We start from the raw sequence: 14,471 nt of genomic DNA on the forward strand, positions 1-14,471 counted from the left end.
TGATAATTGGGAACGACGAAGATGACGGAACTTCTGCTTTCTCTAATCCAATTAAGTCAATCAATCACCCTCTTAATTTCTTTGTTCCGATCAATCCATATTCTTGTTCTCTGTTCCTCAATTACTTGTCATGTGTAAAAGCACCATGAGTTGCCGTCAAGCGCCGAGAACCAGAATAGGTTGAGAGTGTGATTAAAGAGATGAAGAACGGTACAATAGAGATAGAGATGCGGTTGCGGTAAGGGAGAAGAAGAGGATGAAACCAGTAGTTTTCAGACTTAATTTTAGATTTATTTTTAATTCAATTAACATATTTTTAAAGTGAACATGATATGGCCGAATTCTATTGGTTGACAGTGTAAAATGATTTTACACTGTCAGAGCATTCCAATTAATCTCTATTTGTTATACTTTATTAATTGACGTGACAACACATCATTTGATATACATGTAAATTTATTTACATTGTCGGTATATATAAATTAAACTCTTCCAACATTGACTTTTGTTTAAATCAAATACTTAAAGAAACAAAATATGAGTGACAAATAAACTCTAAAAGTATCCAAATCTCAAATCAAATCCGTAAATTGTTCCTCTTTATTTGAGAGGAAGCACAACATATAAATTCATATATTCTTCTTCTTCAAAGTTTTAGACTATTGACATTAATAAAATACTTGGAATGTCTCACACAAATATTCAAGTTCTCTTTACATTATTTTAAAGGATTCAATTCTCTATATAAATATGATTTTATGCGGATACCACATAGCAATTATCTTCCACACCTATATGACTCTAATTGGTATTTATATTTCATATAGTGATTATAGTAAATTTTAAAATGAATTTAAGTGTTGACTTATTTCCATCCAGGCTGAGCTGATTTTGAAAGGAGTTGAAATAAAATCCATACTGTCTTCTCCCTCACATGCAAGCGCAAGAACTATTCAAAGAAGTTGGTCTATAATCAACCAACTCAAACGTTAAAATTAAAAGACATTCACATATTATTCTTCATGTACGTAATACGGCACATGCTTCACTTGGATTGGTCAAATAAAAACCGAAGACCCGTTATTTTAGAGGATGAATGTACGTGTGACCACGCAAAATAATAGGTCACACCAAACCAAAAATGACAACTAAAATCAAGTTGTAGAAAAAGTTATTCATAAACATCTTATTGACCGAGTGCTCCATTATATAAATCATATGAAAAAAGCTTTATTTTTTGATTTCATCTATGACTATTCCAACAATTTTACTAAATCCAAAGAAGAACTAGTTAAACAATTAGGTTGATCAAACAACACATAATTACGATGATTTTATATTGATCATACACATGCCAACCAAATTGCGTAAAGTATTCATTTCCTTTCTTTCTACGAGAAACCAAAATATGTGAATTGAACAACATGATCGAAACAATTATTTGTCATTGCACATCTAAATCTCAACCAAGATAAAACATCTACCCATAATTTTCCAAAGACAAGACAATCAAAGAATTAATAAATGCTTAAATGTTTTGTTCAAATTATATCCATCAACACATGAAGAGATAATAAACTTTGCATTCCAATTCAAATTAAATTATCTTTGATTGAAAGACGATTATACAATAATCTCAAAACAAACACTAATATCTTCAAATGACTTTAAATAGAGGGGAATCAACAATTGCTTCAAAATTTGATATCAAGTTATAAACTTCTTTAAATGAAAACATATTGTCGCCGTTGATATCTCAAATTCAAATATGGGGTTTAAACTCCAAACTTTACAAATGATACATCTGATAGCTACCAACTGAACTATATTTATGAACTAATGCAGACTTTCCTGTATAAAAAAAAAATTAAGGCAAGACCTCTCCATTATATATTCATAATTCATTAATCATGCATATAATTTTATAAATAAATAACTGATTAACTTATTGGTGTATTGTTACAAAAAAACTTATTGGTGTACTCAAAGCCAGGTACACAGGGCACACATATTTTTGAGACTGAAAGTCGCCTACAAATTGATTTAATTATACGAAAACTTATTATTAATTTTTTTTAGAGGATACGAGTCATTATCTATATCAAAAAGTAAAAGTAGTGTTTATTGACCATGGAGAAAATTATTAGTAGTATGTTCTTCCGAAACATTTTTTTTTATTGCTCATTGTGTACATGATTGTTTTAAATACTTTTATAATAACACCAAAAAAAAAAAAAAACTTTTAGAATGGTCAAGTTAAAAATACGTGGTCATGATTTTTATGAAGGAAATTTAAAAGCAAGGGGGTGGTGCCCAAAAAGACCTTAGACTCAAAAGAGAATTTACATTTATCTCTTTCTCAAAAAAATTAGCTTAGGTCAACCCGAAACTCTTAGAAAATGGACAACGTAGACCAAACCCATTAGAGTTAAAATTTGGCCAAGTTAAAAAAAGACAAATAAAATGAAAATTACTAGGACCTTGTATATTTTTCCTCTGCTAAATTGGAAGGAAAAAAATTAATTCTATTTATTATTTTTGGGTACCTAATATCCGAACTATTAAAGATGAAACAAATCCTTCAAAATAAAAATAAAAATAAAGATGAAACAATGAAGAAAAGAATGGAATGTTCTATTCTGAAACCTATAGTGAGCATAAGTAAAATGAACATCCACAAATTCATTTTAACTGTCCCACTTTCTTTTTAAAAAACTAAAGAATGCTATGGCTAACAAAATTTAACAAAACGTAAATAGACTCATAGGCCATAAGCTCTCTTGCCAAACAGACTTATAGAACCCAAGAGCTTCTAGCTTCCTGAAAAATATGCTACTGATTGTAGGTAGCACTGTTGATGATATTGGGATTACTGTTATTGTTGCTGGGAGGAGCAGCACCAATTATGGAGGAGATAGCAGCTGCGAGTGCTGCCGTGAAGTTTGGATCCGCGGTGATGGCGGCACTTAGTGATGATGCCTGTTGAGTTGGATGCAACTGGGAAGAGCCTCCAACATCTTGAGACATTTGAAGGCCGGAGAATTTGGATTGGTTATAAAGTGCTTGTGCAATCACTTGTGGTAATTGTCCTGATCCAAAGTTTTGAGGTTGTCCAAGCTGGAATTGGGAAGGAGAATTTCCGTTATTATCTGTAGTGTCGCGTGTAAGGTCTAGTGTCACAGTAGGAAATGGTGCTGATGCTGAGAGTGTGGCCATGCTAGAAGAGCAATTAGGAAGAATTCTGGCTAGTAAATTGGGGTTCATCACCCCATCAGCACTTGACATTGACCCAGATAGTAACACAGTAGCAGCAGCTGCGGTGGTCGATGCCATTGGCATAGCAGCAGGTGGGAGTGGATGGCTATGTGTCCCTTCATATGTTGTTATCAAAATTGATCTGTCCTCCGCACAACGTTGAACCTATAATATTTCAAATGAAACAAATAAAATGAGACGCATATTATGAGACGAAAGGAGTAACATTTTTAAAATAGAAGCAATAGTAGCTAGTATTAGACTATTAGTACTATACACATTGATTCATCAGAATAACCAGACTCACTTGTTTGCGAACGGGGCAACCCAGAGCCATTGTGCATCTGTAATATGCGCGAGGACAAGGGTTTCCTTTAGCCATTTTTTGTCCATATTTTCGCCATTGGCATCCATCATTGATCTGCAATTGTGATCAATTAGTTAATTAAATCAGCTAGGAGTCAATCAATGATCGATATAATATAATTAGATTTCTTTTTAGATGCACACTAATATAGTATACCATGTGGGCTTCTGATCGGGCACGGACTGAGACTCGTGCTTTTCTCATAGTGGCTTCTGCATTTGCTTGATCAGCGGCATTGGAGGGGTTTAATCTGGGAAGCTGACTTCGGTCCAAAAGTTGTACTAGTTCTGATGCGTCTGGATCAGGCTCTTTCTGATTGTTCTGAGGTGTGCATGGTTCAGGCTCTTGGTGATCATCCACTTCTGCTGCTGGACCATTCATCAACTTTCTAGCCACCACACCATCTCCTTTCTCCTCAGCTTTTCCTTTGACGATCTAAAATGTAAAAAACATATATCCATCCAGTTTCATAATTTCATTTCAAGTACGGGTATAAAGATATTTTAAACTGGCAGATAATTATTAATTAATCACCTGATCATGTTCTGTGGTTTGGTTTTGTTGCTGTTGCATTAAGGACATAAAACGCTTATGCAAGTTTGTGTAGCTACTGCTCATGTCACTCAGCATTTCCTTCAGCTTTTGGTTCTCTGCATTCACACGTCCAAGCTCCTCTTGCAATTGCTCCGTCTAAAAATTTAACAAGTGTATTTCATCTCTGTTAACTTTAACTTAGTGTGTATATAATAAATAACACTTAAATTTCATTAAATTATAATCTTGTTAAGTAGAATATTTGCAAATAATTACAATAGTACTGTAATCTTAATATGACTGAACATCCCTGTAAAATGAAATTAAACTAAGATGGTAATTAAGAAATTGACCTGTTCAGTCTTGGCACGCTTATCTTCAGCATTTATTGAAGTTCCATCATCCACCATTGATTGATCACTTCCGGTGTTAGTAATAAGGAGTTGTAAACCAGTCTACAATATTTGCATCAAATAAAAAATAATTAGCATATACCGTAATTCCTATGATAAATATTTTCACATTTATTTTCTTTTTCTTGTTATTGAGTTGCACTGACAAATCACAACCACACTTCAAAGGTAATTATGATTAACATCCAATATTTTTTATTTCACTAATCTACTGTCTCAGAAAGAATGAATATAAATTAAATCTATTTATTTATATATATATATATTAACTTTAATTAATCGAAGTGAATGAATAAAACAAACAGTAAATACGATATTTGGTTTGGGGACCAAGTATTTTCCTTATATTTCTACTTTGTAACTAATAATATCAAATAAAAAAGAAAGAAAAAATGGCTTACGTTGACATGGTCAGCGCGGAGATTGCAATGAGGATCGTAAATCTCATTAATATTATTATTATTATTCTTCATTGAAACATCATCAAGTTGTTCTGGCGATGATGATGATTTATCATTTGAGAAGAAATCAACTTCATCCATAGTTACACGATTCATGCCGCCGCGATTTTGATCATCTTCATTTTCATTCTCATCACACCATGTTGCTCCGTTTGTGCTTATTAGATTCATCGTCGGAAATGTTAACATCTTAGAAAGAAGAAGAAGAAGAAGAAAAAGCTAGATCATAAAATAAGATAAGAAGAATGAATAATAGACCTTTGTTATATATATTACTACAATAGAAAGAGATAAAAAAAAAAATATGATATATAGAGAAGAATGAAAAGACGTGGAGAAGAAAGAAGAAGAGAGTGACGAAGTCAAAGAGAGAGAAGTAATTGTGTGAAGTCTTCTACCGCTGCAATTGCCTCGCCTACAAAATGGGTTTACTTGGGACAATTTAAACCAAATATTCCTTTTTCCTATTTTCTTTTTTTCTTTTCTTTATTATTTTCTCCAATATCAAATCAATTATTATTATTTCATTTGATCCTTTTTTATTTTATTTTATTTTATTTTCTTTTCAGTTGCATTGCATCAGATAATGCGTCATTAGGCTAGAAAATCTCTGTTTACTTGGACACCCACAACTTTCACCTTCATAGCTGATCTGCCTCAAATCTCAACGCTCCACCTCATGTAACTAATATTTTTATTCAATTTCATTTGACTTTTGACTATGTTTTTTTGGATATAAAATTCAGTTTGACTCTATCTTTAATTTAATCCTTTTCATAATAAATACTATACGTGTCCTCTTTCACATGGAGTCTTCTTTTTTGTTCAAACTAGTTGTCAACCCGTGCTTCGCACGGGGTGGATTGCTTTTTTTTCGGATAATTTTGTTGGCAAACACATATTTGTTAATACGCTTAAAAGTAAACTGATTCGAAATTTAGGATATATAAAACTGGCAAACACAAATATATAAAACCTTCTAAGCTAAGAAAGGATATATAAAACATTCTAAGCTAAGAAAGGATATTTTTAGATATCGGTAGTTGTCCGGTCGTACCCAAACAGTTAGATTCCAGAGGAAAATGCACCTAAGATCAAATATTTCGAGCCAGCTTCCGTGGAAAATTACAATTTTGCAGATTTGACCCAATTTTCCTGCATGAAACATGTCAAAATTCATCCAAAAACAGTCCCCAAACAGCCCAAACCAGTTTAATCATCATTACCTACAAAACTATTCGGATTGAGCAGCATTTTCGTTCGCCAGCCTTCAATATCCAAAAGATAGAATTCCGTGTTCATGAGATCTGAATCGTACAACATGTTAACGAACCTGTCGGCGTAAACGCTCAGGGTTCAAAAAACTCATTACCACTAAAACTGTTCAGAAACAAAAAGAGAGAGCATGAATAACAAAGCAGAAATTTACGGGTCAAATTGAAAGTGGCTATGCCACTATTGTGGGTTTTAATAGAGAAAAAGGCCATGAAATATCAAAGGGATTAGAATGATAGATTAGTTTTCATTAGTAATAAAAATTTAGATGGATAACTCTTATAGCCATATCAATCACAAGCTTTATGGAGCAGTTGCATGTCTGCTAAACAAATTCTGGTTAATTGTTATAACATGTTATATTTTCAGTCCAACCCAATACTCTGCCAGTTGTAGTATAGCAATCTATGAATCAGAATTTAACAACACTTGCTTTCATACAAAACTGAATCCAAATATTTAAAATATCTAAAACAAAACTGAAGCAAAATCAATCCAAAACTACAAACACAACACTCATTTGTACAAATTTCCACATATCTAATTTCTATCCACCTTTTACTGCATGATTTATGTTGCGGTGTTCAAATTTCTGCACGAGACGGCGAGGCAGAAAGTAGAGGTTGCATGTTGAGTGGCATTAACCTCAAATTTACGTATCTTGTAATCAACATGCAACCTCTACGCACAAATTTCTCCCTGCATTATTGTTAATATGATTCCATGCTATACCAAGAGAACGTTATATTTGTTACTCTGCCTCAACATGCAACCTCTACGCACAAATTTCTCTTCTTTGAACTGATTTATCGTTTTGAACGGGGTTAGCATTGATTTATCGTTGAAACATGCAACCTCTACGTAATTCAACCCATGCTAACCCTTAAGATCGTTGTTGCCTTCGCACAGGTTGAATTACGTATTTTTTTTAAAAATTGCTCTAAAGGAGAGATGTTTAAGTTACGAAACATTGTCATTCTTCGTAATTTTGAGAACGAAGATCGCATAATAAGAATTTTGGTTCTTCATTGTCTATATGCATTATTGTTACTGCCTCAGCATGCAACCTCTACGCACAAATTTCTCTTCTTTGAACTGATTTATCGTTTTGAACGGGGTTAGCATTGATTTATCATTGAAACATGCAACCTCTACGTAATTCAACCCATGCTAACCCTTAAGATCGTTGTTGCCTTAGCACGGGTTGAATTACGTATTTTTTTAAAAAAATTGCTCTAAAGGAGAGATGTTTAAATTACGAAACATTGTCATTCTTCGTAATTTTGAGAACGAAGATCGCATAATAAGAATTTTGGTTCTTCATTGTCTAATGCTAGTCTAGTGATGAAGAAAAAAGAAAAAAGAAAACTTAACCAAGAAACACTTAATCTTCATTCGCATGTTCGTCACTTGACCGAAATGCATACTCAATCAACACAAGATGAGATGCCAATAAAATAAAATTAGTGTTTCAATTATTCACACCATCTAACAAAGAAAATGTTAGATCCCGTTTGCCTGTATAAAGGGCGCATTCTCTTTTAAGAAGATGATTTCAGGACTCAAAATTCAATGCCTTATCTACCCTCGCTTATTAAAAAATTACAAATTTGCAAAATCTATTGTAAGAGTAAATACTTAAATAATTGAGCATATGTACAGGCTCTTCATTCTTGGTATGAATAACATAAAAGATTTGGCCGTGATCAAGTTCACCACTAAACCAAGGTGACCAAACCTCCCTGACCAACCAACCAACCTATGAAAAGCAGAACATCCATCAGAATATGTACACGGAATTGGTACAAAGCAAATTGGATTCAAAATGAGCAGAAACCAAACATACCCTGTGTAAATAAGTTTCTGAGTTCTTCGGAAAATCAAAGTTAATAACAACATTAACCGCTTCGATGTTTATTCCTCTAGTAAAAAGATCTGTAAATGTTTCACATAAAGGAAGAGAAATGAAAATGATGAATTATTAGGACAATATATCTATATTGTAGGTTAAATATCGTTCCAAGCAACTTACGAAAAATAAACACACTGCCTGTTTATAAGAGGTTTTTTTAAGTGTTATCACTAAATAGGCTTACATGATCTGCAATCTCTTGATAATGTCTAAAAATGAAGGGCCTTATGGAGTGCATCAGAGTGAACCATTTCTGGCTAAAATCAGACCAAATAGCATTAGCTTTGGGCCCTGTCTCCTTCAATGTTTTCACTTTCTCTATGAATTCCAACAAAATTTCCTCACATGATAGACTTCAATTGTTAGTCATTCTAAATGACCTTAGATAAATATGAAATGGAAGGGTTCCCTATTACTTACATCTTTTCACATGAAACTATAAATTAGTGATGATGAAGTTGTTAAATTCAATATAAACTATCAATTATTAAAGCAACTTAATGGCACACAACCAAATATAAGATAAATATGTTTTCGAACCCTTTCTTTCAAATTAAAAGTATAAGTTCCCACGCGGATCTCAGCAATCACTTGTTCTGATTTTACATATTGATCATTTTGAACTATTAGCCAAACCAAGCAAATTATTAAAGCAACTTAATGGATGTGCAAAATATAAAGAAAAACTGGGGTTATCTTTACCATTAAAGCATGACCACCATCACCAATGTCTGAAATCGCATCTTCCTCACTTGGACCCATAAAATAGGGTATTCATTTGTAAACAAAAAACATTGAATCAAACAGAATCAGAGGTATAAAACATTAAACAAAATTAATTATACACAAAAAACCTAAATAAAAAAATAATAAGTAAAAACAAAGAATAAATCATATCATAACAAATGAAGGGAGAAATTTTGGCAAGATATTTTTTTCCTTTCAAAATACTCTGTTAAATCCACACACGCATGACATGGTTTCTTAGTAAAATCAAGGGCAAAACAATGACAAAATATATTCAGATTTGATTCATCAAATTCTAAATTGCCAATTTCACTACATCTGTTTATCTAAAGAGAACTTGGACCAAAATAAACTATTCTCATTGGAGAATAAACTATTCTTATCCCACAAAGGTAACACGCTTACCATTAAATGTGCCGAATTACATTGAATACAACCTAGAAACACCATTCCTCAATTTTGCAAAACCTCACAATGACAGAATTCCTGAGACAATCGAAACTACTTCAACCATATTTCAAACTTCACTGTGCTACTTCCGATTATTTTGTTGAAGCAATGGTTAATTTAAAAAGAAGATAGCATCAACATATGAAATTTGAGTTTAAAATATGTCAAAAAGGAAAAGGGAGCAGTACATACTAAAAACAACATGCAAACTTGGTGATTGGAGTCACTTCAAACCACTACAAAAGCATCATACTTGAGTCCACATACATACTTTATATCATAACTTTGGGAGTTTGCTGTTCAGCATCCTTGTTGGCTTAGACTTGCCATGCTCACAAGAGAAGAAGCTGAAATCATATATTGAAAGATAAATATCTCAAAGTTGTATAGTGTTAATATTGTCAAGTCCATAATCAAACAAAAAATACTGCAAATTTCTGCTTGAATTTTTATTCAGTTCATATCTTTTAGCCACTGCAAATTTCAAGCACCAAGATATAACCAAAATAATGCAAACACATAAAAAATTGATAACTCACAATTAAATGGCAAGTAATGGTGTATTATTTCCTATATGTAATCACTAAGTTGGTTGAGAATCTTGAGATTGTTCTTTTATAACCTCAATTCATTAATACAACTACAATGGATATTAGTACCTGTTTGTCATGGAGCTCAATGAATTTTCTGATAAGGACCTGCAAGTTCACATGATTAACCTTCAGACCTTTTCTAGTTATTGCCATAAACAACAAAATAAAAAAATAAAATCAGGTGTAGGGACTTTCTTGATCCTGAAAGCCAGAACCGCTTGTAGTTTTTAGGAAAATGAATATTAGAGAAAGCTATACAGAAGTGTATATATTCCTTTCTCTTTACTTTCTTTTTGTTTTTAGAGAATACCGAAAGAGTTACACGGAAGATACCTGTCAACATTTTCAGTATTCTTTGCTGCGATTCCCCCTTTGGGAGCTGCTGATAACTGCCAAAAGAGTACAAATAAAATACAAATTAGCTTGACCAAAAGCACTGTCAGTTGATATAAGTGCAGAGATTAATAAAAGCTTATTCCTACCTGAGGCAATATCCACACCGATTTCATCAAGCACCTGCCAAGAATAGGGTAAGTGAAATTACTATAAGTTTCTTTTTGTAATTTCAAAAGCTAATATTATCTTAATGTAAGGCCTTGAATTCATTTATCATCTTTAAGATTTTGTTTTAAAAATATTTTTATGTTTTATAATCTAAATTCACAAGAACTGCATTAGAAATATAGAAACACTGCAACTAAAAATATAATTAATCCTAGCCTTTAATGTTCAAGATCAAGACAATGACGCTAAAAAAATATACACAGTCTTTGTTGCTAACACTTGCATACAATTATTATGAGTGCTCAGAGTGCATTTGTAACAGAATAAACCAAAAATCATTAAAACAATATTTAAATGAGAAATTAACAGCGATGAATAAACCTAATCAAACAAAATAAAAATCACGGCGACCAAAATAAACCACAGTTCATAAAAGTCGCGAAATCGAGGTTTCTACTTACATCGTGCAGAATTTTCCGCGCTTCAGTATCCATTGGTAGTCACAATCTGGCAATTTCAGTTAAGCAAGAGCACCATTAACTGACCTGAAAAGGTAACAACCAAATTATAGCAAGTAATTACCGTGTAAAACACAACAAACCCATCGCTCATGATTTTTTATGGGAGAAACATATCAAGCTTAAATCAAAATTGTGGGAGAAACTCATCTCTCATGATTTTTTATGCCTAACTATGATTCCAAATCATTGTAGAAACCTGGCAGAGAGGGATTTCTTTGTCAGTGTGGTGAATCCCGAAGAGGTATGTAACATATCAATATTTGAACTTGAATATTGGAATTTGAAGAGGTATGTCTCTTAAATAATTTCATCGTTTCAAACTGATATTTTAAAATTTACCTGGTTCTGAAAGATGGAGTTATTTGAATAATTAACTCAATTCAGTTTCCTGTTATCATAAAATGTTAAGCTGGTCTCTCACTTTGCAGAAAGTTTGTCAAATTAGTCCATTTGTCATGTATTTGCTCATCGCTTGAATTTCATAGACACTAAGTATGTAATTTCATGGACTAAGAATATGAAATTTCAGGGACAACTTGATACTCAGTATGTAACTCCAGTGACAACTAAGTGAGGGACTGACGTGACATTTTATAAAAGCAGGGGACCAAATTGACACACCCTATAAAAATAAGGGAGCAAACTGGATATTTACTACCCTATCTATAACCAGCCTGAATTTTCATTACAATTACAGGAGTCTTCCATCTTATTTTTATCAACATAAACTGACAACAAATTTTAGAAAATGAAAACAAAATGTTTTTAAAAATTAAACAGACACTTACACTTCCTTTGCTTGTGCCACTTCTCTATACTTCCATACCAGTTCCACTGGAAACATAGTGCTGCAATACACATTATTCCAGCAGCAATAACCTCAACAAATGCCATTAAGAAAGACCTCTGAGGGGATAAACCTGAAGTTGCTAGGGATAACGCATACCCTCCAAATATGTTACATAACAGATATGATCACAACTGATCAATGATAACAGACACACATGTTAAAGCTTACATACATTCTTATTTTTAAACATCGGCAGAAGTCACCGGAAGATAAAGCTTACCTACATCAACTCAATTTCAAGCCGGTCATGACGAATGAAAGGAAGGCGACATTGAGGATGATCATCACCGGAAGTTTACGGCGGCTAGCGAATCCTGTTTCAGAGATTCGAGTTCAACGACTGATTGAGCATCAGATTGCAAGAAATATTTGATTCAAAGATTTCAAATTCAACGAAAAAGATGGAGAGAAAGATTGAGGGCGATTCACTTCCTTGCACGTTTTTGTCTCTCTTCCTTGAAACGCTGCTGAACCAATTTATAACAACCCTTCTAATGGTCAGAACCCAAATCGTTATTCTGTCTTGCCGCTTGTTCGCCGTCTTGCAAAGCCATCTCACCGTGTCGCCATTATGCAGCCCACTGCAATACTTTGTTCTGAAACAGTGAAATTTAGAGATGAATTGTTAATTAAAATAAAGAAACAACACATAACATCAAACACTAAGCATATATACACCCTTGATTTATTTAGGGCTAGTTTGGATTGACTTATTGTAGCTTATCTGCTGAGATATGTTTTGTGAGACTGTTTGGGAGAACTTGTGGAAAAAAGCTTATGAAAATATTCACAAGCTTTTTTTGGTTTATTTTCATAAGTTCTACAATATAACTTATAAAAATAGCTTATAGCATATATAAAAACACCATTTCTATAAGCTATTTAGATAAAATTAAGATTTTTCACAATTTAGATTTAAGGACCTATCCTAGCCAATGTCATCAAAATAGCTTATAGCATACACAATTTAAGTTTTTTCACAATATAAGCTATTTTTAACACCTATTATGACAACTTAACGACCAATGTAATCATCAAGGTATGTATTTTGATAAAATTAAGATTTTTCGCAATTTCTGTGAAACTGTTTTTGTATATACAAAAGCACCTATTATGACAACTTCATTTCACAATTTACCATCAGGTTCATACTACATACCTTGATGAGGCCAGTTCCAGTAACATGATCAGCATGTACATGTGTATTCATAGCATACACAAACTTCAAACCCAATTCTTGAATGAGTGATAAGTCTCTATCTACTGTCCTATCAGCAGGGTCGATCAACTGAAGTTTTCAACAACAAAAAATCAAAAATCAAAATCATCAACAACTAAAATTTTCATAAAAACACCAAAATCATCAAAACAACTGAATTTTTCGCAACAAAAAAAAAATCACCAATCATCAAAACAGAAGAAATCCATTATTCAATTCAACAAATAATTCTGACCCACATAAAAAAATTCCCATAAAAAAATTCTGACACTTCAAAATCATTTTTTTTCACAGAAAAATAAAAATTCATCAATCACCAAAATAGAAGAAACCCATCATCAAATTCAATAAATACTTCCAACCCAGATATAAAAATTTAATCTTCAGAAAAATCAATTAAAAAGGCCACATACCTGACATTCTCTATTTTCACCAATCAATTCACCAAAAGTTGAATTCTACGAAATCCCTACATCAATTTTCCTGCACAAAACCAAACAACAACCCAAATCCAAAAAAAGTAAAAAAATCACCATTGATAATCAAGAAAATGGAAGAAGAAAATGAATAAGCAAGTACCTTTCCTAATCCCTTACCTCCCTTAACAGCCAAACCTCTACTTTGTACCATCCTCCAATTAATTGGTTTTGGTCACCAACACAACACACAAACAGTTCCAAAATCACCCATGCATAACTCTTGAAGCTTGAATTTGATTAAATCTCAATAATGGTGAGAATGGTGGTGAGGTTCAGTTAGGGACAAGAGAGTGGAAGATTAAAAAAATAAAACTTGCATAAGATAATTGAGGCTGCATGGGTCATGATCTTTGAATTGCATGCTGCAGAAATTTTGTCAAAAAAGAAACGGCGGAGACGGCGAGGTCGCGGTGTGAGGAATAAGAAAACGGGTGGAAATTTTGAAGGAAGAAGAGAACTGTGTACGGTGTGAGCAAACCCAGATATATATGCCATGCCCGTTAATTTTACCAAAATGCCCTTCTCAAAAATTACAGGATTACCAAAATGCCCTCAGAAGGGCAAAATGGTAATTTCCACGGACATTAATTTTCTTATTTAGTTTAGTAGACTTCATACCCTCAATTAAGGTAAATAAGGAAAGTCAAAGATGGCAAACAGATCTAATAACTAGTAACAATGTTTCTAGTTACTGCCTTTGACTGGATTTCTGAATCAATGGTTCAAATTTTTAAAACTCAATTTTTCAATGTATAATTTGAATCATCTGATTTTACATTATTAGTTAAATTTGTCTACCGTTTATAATTGTGTGATTGGTTTACACCAATAAATTCAATATAGTTTATAGTGGTAATTTAAATTTTATTGTTGTAATTTATCATTTTCGCT

The 14,471-nt window shown here is 32.7% G+C and overlaps 1 protein-coding gene and 2 long non-coding RNA genes across 7 annotated transcripts; all 3 read right to left on the reverse strand.

Annotated features, from left to right (window-relative positions):
- Positions 1 to 2,481: 2,481 nt before the first annotated feature.
- LOC146903450 (putative WRKY transcription factor 31) lies at positions 2,482 to 5,447 on the reverse strand. Its single transcript, XM_085731610.1, has 6 exons — positions 4,971 to 5,447; positions 4,510 to 4,611; positions 4,157 to 4,312; positions 3,779 to 4,057; positions 3,563 to 3,676; positions 2,482 to 3,420 (listed from the first exon to the last, which is right to left on the reverse strand). Exons 1-6 carry the CDS (start codon positions 5,217 to 5,219, stop codon positions 2,833 to 2,835), a joined length of 1,488 nt encoding a protein of 495 aa, XP_085587736.1. The 5' UTR covers positions 5,220 to 5,447; the 3' UTR covers positions 2,482 to 2,832.
- Positions 5,448 to 5,913: 466 nt separating this feature from the next.
- Positions 5,914 to 7,198, reverse strand: LOC146903451 (uncharacterized). Its single transcript, XR_015021568.1, has 2 exons — positions 6,257 to 7,198; positions 5,914 to 6,185 (listed from the first exon to the last, which is right to left on the reverse strand). It is a non-coding gene; the product is annotated as an uncharacterized LOC146903451 (long non-coding RNA).
- Positions 7,199 to 7,674: 476 nt separating this feature from the next.
- Positions 7,675 to 14,041, reverse strand: LOC146903452 (uncharacterized). Of its 5 annotated transcripts, XR_015021572.1 has the most exons (17): positions 13,698 to 14,039; positions 13,515 to 13,584; positions 13,042 to 13,170; positions 12,312 to 12,478; positions 12,103 to 12,196; positions 11,953 to 12,013; positions 11,821 to 11,880; positions 10,973 to 11,056; positions 10,490 to 10,523; positions 10,341 to 10,396; positions 10,074 to 10,112; positions 9,607 to 9,761; positions 9,370 to 9,450; positions 8,920 to 8,968; positions 8,402 to 8,474; positions 8,152 to 8,240; positions 7,675 to 8,064 (listed from the first exon to the last, which is right to left on the reverse strand). It is a non-coding gene; the product is annotated as an uncharacterized LOC146903452 (long non-coding RNA). The 5 variants fall into 5 exon arrangements; XR_015021570.1 differs by lacking the exon at positions 8,402 to 8,474 and having other exon boundaries at positions 12,107 to 12,196; XR_015021573.1 differs by lacking the exon at positions 8,402 to 8,474 and having other exon boundaries at positions 9,686 to 9,761.
- Positions 14,042 to 14,471: the final 430 nt, after the last annotated feature.

This window comes from Medicago sativa, chromosome 8 (genome assembly GCF_051527215.1).
Source record: "Medicago sativa cultivar Bolivia chromosome 8, Bolivia_mono, whole genome shotgun sequence".
NCBI classification, from domain to species: Eukaryota; Viridiplantae; Streptophyta; class Magnoliopsida; order Fabales; family Fabaceae; genus Medicago; species Medicago sativa.

Coding starts and splice junctions, on each gene's coding strand:
- LOC146903450 (XM_085731610.1), bottom strand. CDS start 5,219: ATGTTAACATTTCCGACGATGAATCTAATAAGCACAAACGGAGCAACA. Junction 4,058..4,156: donor AAACCACAGAACATGATCAG/GTGATTAATTAA, acceptor TTTACATTTTAG/ATCGTCAAAGGAAAAGCTGA. Junction 3,421..3,562: donor GTTGCCCCGTTCGCAAACAA/GTGAGTCTGGTT, acceptor GAAATATTATAG/GTTCAACGTTGTGCGGAGGA.